Source organism: Anser anser (assembly GCF_964211835.1).
Source record: "Anser anser genome assembly, chromosome: 5".
Classification (NCBI taxonomy): domain Eukaryota; kingdom Metazoa; phylum Chordata; class Aves; order Anseriformes; family Anatidae; genus Anser; species Anser anser.
The window spans coordinates 64,346,849-64,363,295 of record NC_139725.1 but is presented as its reverse complement, the minus strand read 5'-3'; the positions used below and the strand labels follow the sequence as shown (position 1 = coordinate 64,363,295).

Here is a 16,447-nt window from a genome sequence, read left to right as displayed (position 1 = left end):
TAGCACAGAGCAGACACGAATAATGTCAAGAAATTAAATTCCCTCCAGCCTGCACTGCCTAGGACCATGTCCAGGAACTGATGCTGGGTACCTTGCAAATATACAGAATGAGGTGACTGACTAGCCATGCAGGAAGGACAAAGCTTTTTGAGTGTAACCAAAACTACTGATGCACTCAACAACATTCAAGATTAAAATAGCAGTACTGGGAAAAGAAAACGTTTTTGCTGTAGTTTTCAAGTAGGAAGAGGATGTTTCTTGACCAGCATTAAAATTTTATGCAGTAAACCACTTCCCGTAAATTGGAAAAACAAACTACATTTATTTTATTCAAACACAATATTACATTCTGAAGTTACACAAACCCCAATGTTTGTGCTCATACACATACTTAGGTAGAATTCCTGCCTGTGTCTGGTTATTGTTATAAATTACATTCATGAATTGTTTTTGATAAAAACAATTGTTCACTACAGGCAAGTGACTTCACTATTGACAAAAACAACAAATAAAAATAACCTCATAATGCAAGGAAGAAACAGGCAGGAGAAACTCCAAAAAGACTAAAGAAAAAATAGATTTTTATTAATTACGTTCTCCTTCTGGTAACCGTACCTGTTGAGCCTTCCAGTAAGTCTAAGTCATTGCCAGTACTTTTAATACTGCATGATATATAAAGCAGTACACAAGACAGACATATCTTTAAAGCAGTGCTGTTTCAGCAGGTTTATAACTAACTGACCTGGCTTCAGTCTTGGCTCCATAAACACGCACATCTGTCTTCCACTCACATAGGGACTAAGGTTACAGCTCCTTGCAGGATCAGTTACTTAGCCCCAGTCTAAAACAGTATAACTGTTCTGACACAGTGGGACTCTCCGATTTATTTGGCAAGGTTGCAGTTCTTCTGCCAAGTCTGAACTCCAGGCAATAGATAGGCAACAGAGTTCTTAGGATTCACACTGTAAACACTGGTTTGCAGTAATCCTGAACCAGTATGCAATCATGAATTAAAGCAAAACAAATGTAGCTTCCTTTGTACACAGAACACTGACCATCGTGAGCTTGGAGTGCATCACTTTCCTTCCATTAACGGCCCAGAGTGCATTACTTTACAGGCCATTTTTGTATGTCATAACATGTAGTAATTTAGTTTTCCACCCCATCTCCTCCTTTTATAAATTCTGAAGAACTTGAACTTTGAGCAATAAGTAGTTTTTAATCTTCCATCCATTTAGATGTTAGGGAAATGGTAGTTTGATTTCCTTGTTTTGCAGAAGTACTTCTTGCTGTCCAGAGCTGGCAGAACGTTACTGCTGGTTAACTGAGGCAGGCACTGCAACTAAAGCAGAAGTTACACAGTGTGTATGTGTTTGAAATGAGAATAAAGCACGCACTTCATTTTTCTAACAGGAATATAAGCTATAAAACTATTTGTTCTGTAATCGTATACTTTTTAAACTAAGAGTCATGGGTCTGATGTTCTACAACTGGACTGCAACCAGAATAGCTCATTAAAGGTATTTCTTCCAAACATCCAGGGAAAAAAAATACAGTTATATCCCGTGTCATAGAAATGGAAGAGGTGAGTCAGTTTGATCCAGGAAATTATATGCTCTAGCAGTTCTCCGTCCTGCATTTCCAACTTCCCTGCACGTTACCAGTTCAGTACTACAGCTGTCATGGGGAATATAGATCATTAGAAGAAAGAACTGCTGAACAACTCTTATCATGGGCAGGATTTGAAGACTTGGGCTGGAATCTGGAAAGAGTGAAACGGCAGGGAAATATTTGCTCGGGCACTTCAGTTGCAGAAATGCCCACTGCATTGTCTAGCGTCTGGAAGTCTGTAAGGGTTCACATCCCGTCAGTACTTACAAATGGAACTGGGCAGTTTTGCCATCTTTATAATTTGGGATTCAAAAGCATCAAGAAGATCCCAGAGAACTCCGAATTAAACCAGATGTTTAGCTGCAGTTTGCTCAGCTATCCTGCTATACTTTGTCGGGAATGCACGTTCCTAGATAAACCCGATCTTTCCCATTGCTGTGCTGCTTATCTCCAGTGACTCAACAGAGCTGCAATGCACAGTTCAATTTGTACTGAGTTACTCTTTAGCCAGGAGATTCGTTTTCTCCTTGTGCTAAAATTAAGATTGGTCCAGTGTGGGAACTCTGCCTCACCCTTAACTGCCAGGATGAACGGCTCCTGGGAACCACGCAAAGAAAAAGAGTTCCCTCGTTAGACAAAGAACATTAAATACTACTATGAAAATGTTACCCCTGGCACATGCTTCCGTGTCAGCTTGGCTGGCTTCCGAGCTGTTTTTTCATGTTCTTTCCCCGGATCTCCTGCCTCCCTAATGCTGTCAAAATAGGGATGCTGCAGCAGCTGCTCACATGTCTGCCTCTCTGCAGGGTCCATATGAAGGCAACCCTTAGAAAAGAACAAGTAAAGAATCACACAGAACACTTGATAAAAACGTCTGCACAATTCCACCTACTCACAACAGCCGACATTTCCCACAGATACATGCCTTAATTTTTTAAATTAACTCTAAGTCTGGCTTTTCAGAGTCAGCACAAAGCTTGCAAAGCAGCTAATTTTGAACAACTGTCTCTTCTGACACAAGGCATTGACAGAAACTGAGGCTACAGGAACAGCTACAATTGTATGGTGTAGCAAACCATCACGTCTCAAAAAACAGTTAAGCCTATAACTTTCATTTGAACTAGAACAGCTTTCTTAAATGGGAATCTACTGCATTACTAGCTGTGTTGTTCCAGTGTTTAGCGTAGCACTATTGAAAGCTGCACCTTAGTTTTAATGCGTTCATCCTCAGTTTCCATTTAGTGCATCTTAGTAGTGCAGTGTTTTCCACGCCCATGCTAAAGATGAGTGGATTAAAGAGAAGTGGATTAAAAGTCTTCCCCAAGTCCCCTCGAGTTCTATTTTCCTGTGAATGTCTGATTATCCAGTAGCCAAATCTCAAGCCGTTTACCACCTGAATAAGACTGCCTTTGCTAAGTCTCAGCGCAGAGCTCTTCCACTAGTCCTGGGCACCCATCTTTGGGTGGCCCTGCTTGAGGCAGGGGTTGGACCAATGACCTCCAGAGGTCTGTTCCGACCTCAGCCATCCTGTGATAGCTTGCTTACCTTCATGAGGGCTAAAGCAGGGTGTGAAATACTGGGGAATTTCATTTCCAGTGGCTCCTGGAGGAAAAAAAAAAAAGAGTGTACTCCTATTAGCAAGCTTTTCTTTCACCAGGGTACAGAGGCCCAGCTTTCCATAGCAACGTGACCTGTACCTCACCAAATGCATGTCGCTTCATGTGCTTAGCAGGGAGCTGCCTGACATTACTGGGAACAGGTAGATCGGCTGCTGTGCCACCAGAAGTGGGGGAGAAGGAGCAGAGATTATTTGTTTGATTGCTTGTACAGGGTATCAGTTAAAAAGTCATGGGAGGGGTTCAGCCACCTCCAAATAATACTGTAGCAGACACGCACAAAGATCACGGGCAAAGCTTTTGGACAGGGAAAAAGTTCTGCACAGCAAAGGACTGGTCAAGCTGAAAAGCAAAGCTCTTCCAGCTCTAGCTCCAAGGCAGGTAACCTGTACTCTAGGGAGAAACAGACAGGGACATTTCTCTGTCCAAGCACTATGTCTCCTTAACACTGCAGATGGATTGCTGGGCAGTGCTAGGCTCAAGGGGAATGCATCCGAAGGGAGCTCTTACCATGCTCTCTGGGTCCGGAATTCTCACCCCGCTGAAGAACTGGTTGGTGCTGAACACTTGCTGGTGCCTGGGAATAAGGTCCCCTTTGACCAAGAAAAAACAACAAAAGTTAAATTGATTTGCTGTTTTTACAGCACCTGCGTTGAACGAGCTTATCCTCTAACAAGGCTGACAGCATCCAAGAGAACAAGTAAAAGAGATGGAGTACCAGCAAGTGAGCTGACAAAGTATTCTTTTGTGAAAACATCCATCCATCTAGCACATCAGTGATTCCACAGCCACGTGTCTGTGCTGAACGACAGGCAGGGCCACGCACCTCTAGCTGCCTGCAGTCACACCTGCCTGGGGCCTCCTGCTGTAGATAACGCCAAGAAATGCAGCCGCTGGGAGCAGTTTTTGGAGCAGGAGTACCCAGCTGCTGTGCCTCTTCCCCTCCCAAGCTCCGAGGTTCTGTGCTGTGCAGCATTGATCAGTATGAATTGTGGTCACTAGAGCTGGGGGCTTTGAAAACCATATATTTCTGTGTATCTCCCCATGCCAAATGCCTAGATCTCATCACATCATTGTTTGGGAAATTGCAAATTTGGATTTCCACTGGCAGAAAGACCCCTCAACAGAAGAATGAAGAATGCACTGGGAGGAGGTGGAAGAAATACTAAGGTTTGTAACCGCATCTGCTCTGTGCCAGCATCCAGTACCTCCACTGTGTGCCAGCTGAACTGGAGAGGTGTGACAGCGCGTGGGAATGTGTTCAGGCCTCATAGCTAGAGGGTGCTGTGCAAACACCTACCGGGATCTGAAACTCCAGCCACGCCACAGGGCTGTGCTTCAGCCAGGAATCCTTCCCAAAGTGTTAGGCAAGAGCGGATCAGCAGCTCGCTCCCCTGCTCGCATGGGACGCGATGGAGCTGCCCAGGCTGGGATGAGTAACTGGCAGGAGTCGCTGTTTGTTTTGGACGTGGCCGCACGGCAGCGTGGGCACACGTTGTGCGCTGGGCTCTGTCCCCAGGGAGGGTGAGCGGGGCCCTGCCAGCCCACTCGCCATACCAAAGCTGTGCTTCAGCATTTTCAAAGGGAAGAGAGCCCTGCGAGGCAGGCTGTGCGCATAAACAGTCCTGTCTTTTCTGACTGCTGCAAGGGGGACAGGCTGACCACAATTGTTCCTGCTTCATTAAAATTTAACTCCTATTGAAACCCCTTTTGTGCAGTCCTCAGGACGTTGCGTGGAAAAGGGCTGAAATGCAGCATCAGTGCAGACATGCTGTAGCTTTTTCCTCAGTGCAGCTTCATCGTTGTTTTTGAAGCTTACACCAGCTTGGAGCAAGCAAAATGTTTAAAATGAATTTAATAAAAGAACCAGTACAACAGCCAAAGCACCATAATTACACAGCTTTGGCCAAGGAGCATTTCTCTGTTGATTCTGCTTCCGTCAACCACTTGGATCAAAAGAGAATTTCTGGCTGAGACCCTATCATTGAGAATAAACCAACTATAACTCAACTAACAGTGGCTCGAAGGTATTCTGGAGGATGAAGCAATCAAACTGGGTTTCTGGCTAAGGAGCTCATCTGTTTATAGCCACTCGTCACCTTTATAGTTTTGTAAATTGCTCAGTAAAAAATTACAGTTCTCTGTTCGTTCCAAGAATTTCATCTAAATAGGGGGGTTTGTTCCTTCCCACCCCATAAACAAGATGTTACACACCAACACTAAATGGAAGCAATGAGACTGGATCAGTTCAAGTGTTACGTGGATAACAGGCCTTTTGTTTAACCTCTGTTTCAAATCCAGAGTGGCTCCTAGAATTCCTTGGGGAAAAGACAAGTGGGTGGGACAGAGAAACAAAGTGCTCACACTCCACCAAGCACACAGCCACCAAACAGGCGCCTGCGATGTTCAGCAGACCAGCACCTACTGAAGGCAGAGAGCCACTGGGTAAATTCACCTCCTGCTGGCTGATCCCGATTCCCACCACAGAGGAGCCCCCTCCTTGGTCAGCTGCAGTGTGCCAGAGGCGCTGGAAGCCCCACGGGACGCTTACCCAGGGTTCTGCGGATGAGGTACAGCTGGTCTACGTCGGACTTGCCAGGCCACAGGGGGACCCCGGCCAGCAGCTCCGCGAAGACGCAGCCGATGGCCCAGACGTCCACGGGAGGGCCGTACTGCGTGTCGCCCACCAGCAGCTCCGGGGAGCGGTACCACCGGGTGGCCACGTAGTCCGTGTAGTAATCGCTCGGCCCAGCTGGGGTGGGATCCGGGAGGAGGGAAACAAAAAGCAGTGCGGGATCAGAGCGAGGCAGACAAGATGCAAGCAGTTACATATGTTGGGGCAGCAACAAGAGCACCTTCTGGACAGGGAAGAGCTACAGGAACGGGATGAGTCACTGGCCGCTAGCAGAACCCAGCTTGGAAACATTTAGGGTTTGGGGAAATCAAGACCATATTTTTCTCGAAATGAAAATATGCAGAGCTTTGCAGCAGGACCCCGTGCCAGCCAGTGGTCACTTCTCAAAGCCCACATGATTTGTCTGAACAAGAGCTAAAAAAAAAACCAAAAATTAAGGGGGTTATTATGACGGAAAATGTGAAGACATTGTTTGCAGAGACAGTGCCTTCTGCCAAAGGCGGCCCTCCTGCCAGGGAACTCCAGCTGGGTCTCCAGCATTGCACAAGCAACGCAGGCAGCTGAGAGGTGCCCGAGCTGACTGCGATCCAGCAGCTCCCGCACCACAGCAGTGCAGCTGCACCAGCGGGGAGCTCCGACGCAGCTTATTTACAGAGGCATTTGGCTGTCTGAGCTAGCTCCATGTAAACTGGTTTGGGAATCTCTACCCAGGCATCTCCAAAGCTTCTAGCAGAACATCCCTGTGAAAACGTGCCAGCCCTTATACATTATACAGGATGATTTACGGGCCCATCAAAGACAATTGAGTCTTGACTGGGGTTTAAAGCCTGAAGCTATACCCCATTTGAGCTTCACATGTAACGGTCCATGTAAGCAGCTGGCCAGCACTCACTCAGTATGCGAGCAAATCCGAAGTCACAGAGTTTGATGACCGAGTGTTTTGTTATCAGGATGTTTTCTGGCTTTACATCTCGGTGGATGCACTGGAAACAGACAACAAACAGACAAAAAAAACACACCTGAGGTTAGGAGCAAGTATTTAACCTGGCCCTTGGATAAATAACCTCTTCATTCAGCCACACACCCCATGCAAATTGTGCCATGTATGTTAACCACGCAATCATTTCTGCTGAGAGAGAAGATGAAAGGATTTCTTAACAGCAGCTAAAGTCACATCCTGCTGGCCATGGCAGTTACCTCGCCTGTACCCCGTGCTGGGGATGAGACACCGTGCAGGCTCCCAGCCTCGACTGCACAGATCTTTATCACCTGGACGGTACCGGCTGAGCTCCCCAGCACCAGCTGGGAATCAGCTAGCAGGAGGAGCGAGGTTTACAGAGCAAGGGTTGTCATGTACCTTAACCTGGCTCGCTAGAAATCAGCTCGCCTCATGCAGGTTTGTATAACGCACTCCTAATGAGGGGTTCAGTGTTTATGTATTGGTGGAGAGATCCTGATGTTGTGCGTGGGGCTCCATGGGATCAGTTCCTCAATCAAGTCCAGGAACTGATTTACTGATGATCTAGTGGATAAGCAAAGGATTTTGCTGGCAAAGCAAACACCTTGGGCTTTTCCTAGCTGAGCTGCTGGTAAATTACTGTGTCTGCTCCTGAGGACTGAAGTGCTCCTTGTTAAACCAGTGCCACAGAGTTCCAGAAAAGGGCAACTGCATAAAAACTCATTACCTGTGATGTACAGCAGGTCAGACTGCAGCATCTAATTGTTTCCTTGGCTTTAAAACTCCACTAAATCTTTCAGACTGAGAGAGGGAACAGAAAGAAGCAGCAAAACAACAAATCCTGGAAGCAGGACAGACCTATGACCAAGTTCCTGTGTCTCAGCCGGACATAATTCTTCGAGCAAAGACAAAACACCCATTCCAGAGCAATCTCCTGCCAGCCTCCTAAACCTCAACACTGGCAGATAAACAAAACCAAAGACAACTAACTACAGCTCAGTTTGCCTAATGGACTTCTCCAAAAGGCTCCTTTCCTTCCCTGCCTCTTAAAGCGTCCCCACAGCATTCTGCAAAATTCTTGCCATGCACAGAGCTCACATCTCCCTCCAGAAAGCAGGGGAGGGGTTGTACAACTGTTCTACTGCATCTGGTTTTTGAAACCTCTTAACTGGTGACAGGATTCAATTCCTATGACTATCAGCAGAGGGACTTTCTGTGAAACCAGTAGGAGTTTGCTCAGGTCTGAGCTGGTGAGACATTAAGCCAGTTTTCTAAACATCAGCTGTAATGCACGACACAGGGAACGTGTAAGGATATATTCTTGTTCAGCCTGGAAGCTGGTCTAAGGTCATGAGTGCAAATCATTTCTCGACAGCAAACCCAAGGGACCTGCATGACAATAAATGCAGCCGTTGTGGGTGTACACTAACATTTCAGATACGTGTTTTCTGTTGGAAATGGGAAATGTCATCTCTAACTTCTTCCCATGGACACCCCGTAATCAGAAAAACAGCAACAGAATCTCTCATCCAAAGCCATGCTACTGCACTTGTTGGTGCCGTTCAGGGGACTTACGTTGTGTTTATGGCAAAAGTTCACAGCTTGGAGAGTCTGCCAGGTTATGCTCTTGACTAGATGCTCTGGCACCCTGTAATAAAAAAGCACATTTTTTACTTTGGTCACAAAAATAACTTCATTATTACCGCAAAAAGGAAGAGGAGGCCTTTGAGTGCTAAACAATCATATGGGAGTCTGAGCAAACCAGCAAACCAGTCAGGGACCAAGTCAGAAAATGCAGAGGACAAACACTAGCTGCATTTTTTTGCTATAAATGTTACAAGGAACACACAATAATCCTCAGCTCGTTGCTCTCCCACTGCAGGGAAGCTGTCAGGCCGGGATGCTGACGGTACAGGCTGTTTGTGCCTCTTCCCCTGCTTCAGAGCTGCAGCTGAGCCCTGCATGCACATCCTCACAGCGCCCTGCAGTAAGACGCGAGGATTTAAGACGACTAGGAGCGTTGCAGAGCATCTCGTACCGCTCAGTCCCAGCCAGCATAAGCCTGCCAGTTGGTAACGGCGTGTCAATGCCTGCGGGTCCGTGTCCAGTCCTGTCTCGTGGCTGTGCTTAGCACCCACACTTCCTCGCAATCCTCCTGAAGTGCCAGGGGGCGTTTCTCCCTCTGCAGCTGCTCAGGGAATCGGAGGCAGTGAAGTATCCACAGCGGAGATGCATGCTCTGAGCTGCAATGTTGTCGTGTCATTGATTGTGCAGAGCGAAGAGGTGCCCAAATGGGACAGGAAGGGTGTTCCTACAAGAGTATAAAGTTCTACTTTGGTTTGTATCTTTGCTCCTTTCCTTCAGTGGCTGTCAATCAATTCTAAGGAAAAATATATGTTAAAGATTCAGCCTCCTCTTCTCTTCTTTGGCTGCCTGTAATGGTCTTCAACAACCCCAGCGTGACAGTCTTGGCAGTTTCAAGCTCAAATCCAATTTTATTTCACATGTTTAATGCTGCAAAAATTTTGATTCATCATAAATAATAAATTTTAAAAAAATTGCAAGAGGCTGGCTTCAAGATCCCCTCTGCTGTCAGTGCTGAAGGTCTTGTGCTGACAGTGCGGTTGAAAAGCTTGAGGTTCCTTGCAGAAACATCCTAGAGTGATGAGCTCTGCACTGACAGCCTGAGAAATGGATGACCTGGTCAAATAACCTGGAAACATCATGCGAAGAGGCACGTGCCCACCTGTCTTAATCCCGACCACAACAGACTTCACCACCTGCAGAAGGTCAAAAGCCAAACATGCAGCCAGGTGTTGCACGTTCACCCTGCAGTTGTCGTGATGAATGGAAAGAAAATGTGAAGCGTTTTCTTCAAAGAGGGTTATCCACCCTCTCTTTGTATTCCAGGTGAGCAGGCTCAAACTGGGGCGGATGCTGCTGACCAGCTCACAAAGCCGTGTGCTGCGAGCATGCTCCCTTCTCCTACAGCTCCGTATCACAGAGAGAATAACAGGCTCTTGTTTACTCAACCCCCGATTAGTCTCCTGCGGGCAATTCATTCGATTCATTTAGCTTCAGGCCTGTGAAATGATTTATGAACTTCTGCTTAGCATTTCCATGGCACCAAGTCACGGTGAATAATTAGGGATGATATATTTAGCGGGAGTGTCGTTTATAACGTGTCAAAAGAATAAACCCTGTCCTGGAGAATGTTCCTTCTGCTCATGTAGCTCACACTTTGTGCAAGTGCCTGTGTAAAGAGGAGGCTCTCTGACCTTCCGGAGCTCTCTGAGGCTGTGCAGAGAGGTGCAGGCACAGCTCCGGGTAACTCCTGCCAGCCAACACTTACTCCTTAGCACAGCAGCACACCAGAGGGCTAGCAGTCACCGCTCTGTCACAGGCATTGTCAGTGCCGTCACGACGGACCGTGTACGTTTTGGGTGCTCAGCCACATTGCCCCAGTGCCCACAGCTCCCACGCTGACGTGCAGCACATGCGGGGAGCAGCAGGCAGGAGGGCTGCGTGCCCCTGGGCCCAGCAGCCCGAACCTCTTCGCAGCAGGACACGAGATCTCTCGACACTGGGGTCTGCTGCTGCCAGAGCAGCCAAAGATCACCCAAATGCTCGGGCTCGGCGCTCCGGTCGCCTAGGTGAGCGGTGCAGGAGCACTCGCGGGCTCATAGCAATTCTTTTGGATGTCACTGCTGAACCGCAGTAACAGACCGAGTCCTGGGCGCTGCGCTGAGAAACCTCTCCTGTTCTTAATGAAATGCCTCTGGAAACTGCGGGGCAGCAACGGGCTCCCACGGACACCCCCTGACTCCTCTGCGGGACAGGTCACTCACCCCCAGGGGTGCTTGTCCAGCTCGTGGAGCACCGTGTGGTCGCAGTACTCGAAGACCAGATGCAGCTTCCTCTTCCTCCTGAAGACTTCCAGGAGGTTCACCAGGTTGGGATGTTTCAGTTGCTGTAACACAACAGCGGAAGGACTGGTTAGTTACTGCATGGCAGGGGGGTGTTTGGGGAAAGGTGAGGGATGCGGTGCCTTCGCCCACCAGGATCTCAATTCCTTGAGCTGAAACCTTTTGCAGAAGCACAGCACAACATGAGGAAGCAGCTCGGCTACAGCCCAATTCGTGGTGCAGTTATTTTAGGAACTGACTGTGGGCTTGGCTTCAGCAAGCGGCACTTAGAAAAGATGCTCATAGACAAAGAATTCATCACGGTGCCCACAGCTATTCCGTCAGCACCTCTCACTGGATGTGTCCAGACTCTGCCCCACACCGAAAACCAGCTCTCCTTGGAGAACAGCCGGGGAAGTCGCACACGGTAAGAGCCCCTAACAGGCAAACGCACGTTTAGGGGAAACCGAGAGCTCCTCTGATAAGCATAAAGCAAGGATGTGGTCGCAGCTTCTCCAGTTTATCGTCAGCATCTGGATGGATTAACCAGGATTTTTATCGTTGCTTTTTCCTCTCAGTTCACTTGCTATGCTCATAGCAGGGCTTCCCCTCCCTGGGAGCTCAGACAGATCCTTACCGTATGTAACGCCTGAGCACGGCAGGGCTTTAGCTGCACCTTCCAAGAGGTGAGGCTGGAAATTTACCGCACCTCCTCATTTTCTATCCTTTTACCCACATCTTGGGACAAGGCTAGGAGGGGGCTTCAACCAAGGGGTGAAGGCACAGCGTTCAGAAAAGGAAGCAGGGAGAAGCCAGAGCCCGCTCAGGGACGCTGGTGTTTCTTTTCAGATGACGCACAGCACCGTCCGCACTGCTTGCAGGGACGCGCACCACGAGGGCTTTGCCTGACCGAGGCAACACAGAAGGCGTTTTTTAGCCCCAAGGTGAAGGATCACTGAACGCACCTTTTATTCAAACACGTCATTGTAAAAGCTCCTTGCAAAGAGAGACCTTCCAGGGAGCTCACTGCCTCCGGGGGCACTGTACTGAACCCAAACTACTCCGAGCCCTCAAGCCAGCCCGCAGCGTGTGGAACATGGCTGTTCAGTCCTGCAACTGGCTGCAAGGAGCTGATCTTTCTAAACAGCCTCTCCTACCGCATACATGTCCTGTTCCTTCAGTCCCTGCGAAGGGCCAGGGCTTCTGCCCACACTGTGCAAACCGCGTGCTAGCGTGGATCAAACCCAGGTTACAACCAACATTTCCTGAGCGCTTCCTTGGTCCTCTCTCTGGTGTCCCCTCTCAGGGACAGGCGAGGACAAAAGAGTTGCCAGCTGACTGTAACGCAAGAAGAAAGGAAACCGACAATAAGAGGAGACCTCCGGAAACCTCTGCCATTAACAGGTTGGTGGTGCACTCGGCCTTCAGGAGAGACTGTCGCAGGAGCCGGCTGTGTTGAGGCACCATCTCGGTGTCCTGGCCATCCTCATGAGAGCATGGAGCTGGATTTCTGGAGGGAGAGAGCTTGGGTTCGAAGCACGAGGTCCGGCTGAGCTGGGGATGCTCAGAGGGGACCCAGCTGTGGGAACAAGCTCTGGTGTGCACGGGACCTGCAGAGGGTGCCCCGGGAGGGCCGTGCCCTGGCATCGCCCCCGCCCCGCTCACAGCCAGCCCCCGGTCAGGGCTCCGCAGGCACTCAGGCCAACATCTCCCGTACACAAAGGAACCACAAACCTGCCCGTGACCCCAGCGGCGTCGCGTCGAGCCGCACGGCGCTCAGACAATGAGCAGTTTCTAAGGCTGTCGCCGCTGCCGGCCGTCGCTTGCTGGTGGCCTTGGGACATCTTCCCCGGCCTGCCCCTGCCCATGGGGCTGCGTGGGCTCACACACCCCTGCTGGGCTGGGCGGGCTTCTCCCCATGGTTACAGCTGCTCCCGTGCCAAGATAACAGGGTCTGTTTTCGGCTTCGTATACAAACACGGTGCGGCGTTGTGTCTTTCTCTCACCTGCTCTGCAGTGCCAGGGCCAAGGCCAGCGCCAGCCTCCCGGTGAGATGCAGCCACACCCCGGCGAGGCACCTCACGGTGCAGGTGTCACCTGCCAGCACTGCGCCCCTGGCCGGAGCAGCGTACCGCAGCGTCCATCCCGCGAACCAGACGCCCGGTTCTCCGCGGGGCTGCGAGCTGCCCCCTCCGTACCGCACCGTTTCAGCCCGCGGCATCTACAATTCACCCGTCTGGGCACAGCAGGCAGCGGGTTTCCGCAGTCACCGGTGGGGTTCACACAAAGTCGCTCCCTTCAGGCGTTTCAGCCGGTCCCAGGGCACAGGGATCATGCAGGGACCCGTCTTTGGCTCTCTGCTTCCAGCCCCGCACTCCCACCTTGCCTCCCACGGCTCCCGGCCATAAAGCCCTTTGAACCTACCAGGTGTTTGTCGTGCAGAATGATGATTTATCAGCCCTGCGTTCTTTTCTGATGAAACACAATCTCACTGCATCTTTGACAAATACTGAGTTGTTGCCTGAGCAAGGAACCACCTCAACAAACAAGCAAACGAACTGTTACTATTTACAGGGAAAAAGTTGAAAAGACAGTCAGCAGGTCTGCACTTGTTAAAATCAACATCGCCCTGACACAGGTCCTGCCACGGCTAGCCGCAGTTGTGCTGCTTTGTACCCTTAAGGGTGATGCATTCCCCATCTGCACAAGTGACTTCTGCGATTATTATTTTCCTTCTCAGATCTCTTAGATCATTTAAATCTTAATGCATCTCCAGCATCGCTTACTAAAACGACCCAGCCACCTCTCATTCCTTTGCTTCAGAAAGGAGAAAACTAAGGCTGCTTCTTCACATAACCTAACTGAAAAATAAAAATAAAAATCCTAGATGATGGTTCTTCTAGCTTCACATTCAGGCTTATTTTACCTCTTCCTGTAGCAGGTAGAGAATCAGGCCTTCATATTCCTTTGGCAATAACATTTACATCATTTATTTATATATAAATGATCGATAAAGGACAAGCTGAGAGCACAAAAGAGATTTAGAGGGGAAAAATTCCAGAAATGCAGCAACCAGCTGAAACCCTGCACTTAATTGTAGATCTGAAAGTCACCTGGTTCCCAGCAAGCAAACCAGGGTAGCTCCATGGAAGGGAACATTGACAGCAAGGAGCGATCGACGGCTGCGACACCAACGGGCAGCGAGGGCTGGGAATGGCCTCAGGCAGAAATCAGTGACCAAGGAACTATGGATTTTGGGAAAGAAGTCATAAATAAAACACAACATCTTTCTCTGCAGCTTTCTGTAGGGTTTTGTTAACTTCAAAATCCTAAATCCCTGACAGTCTACAAGGACGCGTTGTGTCTAGGCAGAATTGCAGGTTTCATGTAAAAAAAATCCTACTGAAAGTCATTATTTCAAAATGTAAAATAAGCCAACACATTGTTAATATTGGTCTTTCATCGGTTCAGTGTTTTTCAAGCTCCTGCTCTTCTGCAGGGAAGGGAGTTAACTGAAGATGGGGAGCTGGCGGAGGTGTATAAAAGCATGAGTACCCTGGAGCGAAAAGGGAACCCCCCCACATCTCCTACACAACCAGGGGTGCTGTGTGCTGCCACCCAGCATCGAGTCTATAACAAATAAAGGGAAATACTTTTTCACACAGCATATTGACAGCTGTGGCACTCCCTGACTCAGGATGCTATGGAGACCAAACGAATACACCAGTACAGAAAGAGATTAGACAAACTCTCAACAGAAAACGCCTGTGAGTGTCTGCTAAACGTGAAGCTATGGATACAGCCTCTGGCCTTAGTAACTTTGCCAGAAGCTGGGTTTGCGCGAGGAAGTCTTACCCCATCCTCTCCTTTCTCCTGGCTTTCTCCTCATTTCTGCACACTCTCCTAGCCACTGCCAGCAGGGTGGGATATATGGACCTGGGGTCTGACCCACTGCAAACGTTCCCGTGCTTTTACTTCATCGGGGAAGGAAACAGAGAGGCTGAACGTGCGACGCATTTTCTCATGTGAGGATGAGCTCTGTGCAAAACTCAAGACAGGATCAGCCAAGGCAAGGTGCTGCTGTGGTGCAGGCACCGGTCCTGCGGGCACTTCCACAGGAGAGCACCACTGAGCCGACAGCCCCGGCGTCCAACACGCGGCCCCATCCTGCCTGCACGCCGCAGCCCCCATCTCGAGGGGGAATCAGGATGCGGAGGGGTCTGCTGTCGACCACCTGCCAGGCACGCGGCCGCCGTCCTCACACCGAGGCACCCGCGCCGTGCCGGCCTGCTGGGACGCGTCAACCCGTCCGTAACGGCACGGTCCTCACCGCCGTGACCCGTCTTCGGCACCTTGCTCTCTGCAGGGTCTCGGCTGCCCCAGCACCCTCGCTGCCTGCGGTGGCTCACTGCTGTCAGGTCGGTCACCCTCTCGCCCGGGCACCTCGGCCGAGGGCACCGCGCCCTCACAGCCCTGCCCTCGGCCCTCGTCCCCGTCCCTCGCGGCTGGGCGCCCCGCGGAGCCCCCCGCGCACCTTCAGCATGCGGACCTCCCGCAGGGCGATCTTCCTGATCACCGGGTCCTCCTCGGACTCCAGGAACTTCTTGATGGCCACGATCTGCCCCGTGTCCTTGTTGCGGCACTTGAAGACGACGCCGTAGGAGCCCTCCCCGACCTTGCCCAGCTTCTCGTAGCGCTCCATGGCGCCGCTCCCGCCTCACGCCGCCGCCTCCCCTCAGCGCCGCCGGGCCCAGGGCGAGCCCTGCGCGGGGTCTCCCCTCCGTGAGGCGGCACCCGCCGGGCGCTGAGGGGAGGAGGAGGAGGAGGAGGAGGAGGAGGAGGAGGAGGAGCCGCCCCTGGGGACAAGGGGCCAGCCGGGAGCCGCCGCCGCTTGCTCTGCCCCCTGCCGAGGCTCTCCCGCCCAGCTCTTCTGCGGGGGGCTCCGCGGCGTTGGCGGCCTCTGATTTATTTTTTTTATTTTTTTTTTGCTCGCTTTCTTCCCCCGGGAGAGGGGAAGCCCGTTCCTCAGAGCTGGGAGGACCTGGTGCCTGCAGCACAGCTCTTCACTGCATGGGGGTTAGAGGGTGGGGGATTCGGGGTGCCCAAACACAGGCGATGCTTTGAGTGGTCCTGCACTGGATTTGGTGCAGAGCCCAGATGTTGCATCGTCTCCCCCCCGTACAGTTCGAGCACCTCAGGTGCTTGCCCCCTGCTGAGCTTCCACCAGGAGCTAGTCCCTTTCAGCGTTCCCATCTCTTACCTTTATATTACCTTTCCTTGGGCACCCGTTTAGGTCCATGGCTGCTTACCCAGTTCCTGATACCCTAACGAAGATGGCCTCTTATGGTGGCAATCGCTTCCAGTTGATTTGTAGAAATTCAGATCTGCGAAGGTCCTCTGCTCCACGCAGCATTCTGGGATAAGGCTACCTCATGTCCCCACCACCAATCCTTTCCCCAGGTCTTTTCTGAACTCTACTCAGAACAAAAGAGGCACCGTTTATTTTTCTTCCTGAGCCACATCTATCAGTGATAACTCTCCCCGTGTTGTCACAGGTGGTCTCTTTTTGGTTCTTTGTGTACCCTTTCATTTTTATGACAATCGTGTCCCTTAGCAGAACTGTCCAGTCACTGAGATGTTCCTGGCTCTGTCAGGACTTGCAATCAAAGTACCAGACAAATGCTGCGAGCCAACTCAACTTCCACCTGCTTTTCTGAGGAAA

General features: G+C 50.4%; 1 protein-coding gene across 1 annotated transcript; it reads right to left on the bottom strand.

The window, feature by feature from the left end:
- Positions 1 to 302: 302 nt before the first annotated feature.
- On the bottom strand, positions 303 to 15,559 carry CDKL1 (cyclin dependent kinase like 1). The gene is made up of 9 exons (XM_083839202.1): positions 15,260 to 15,559; positions 10,669 to 10,790; positions 8,396 to 8,468; positions 6,755 to 6,845; positions 5,779 to 5,979; positions 3,738 to 3,820; positions 3,157 to 3,213; positions 2,281 to 2,436; positions 303 to 1,342 (listed from the first exon to the last, which is right to left on the bottom strand). Exons 1-9 carry the CDS (start codon positions 15,425 to 15,427, stop codon positions 1,235 to 1,237), a joined length of 1,059 nt encoding a protein of 352 aa, XP_083695328.1. The 5' UTR covers positions 15,428 to 15,559; the 3' UTR covers positions 303 to 1,234.
- Positions 15,560 to 16,447: the final 888 nt, after the last annotated feature.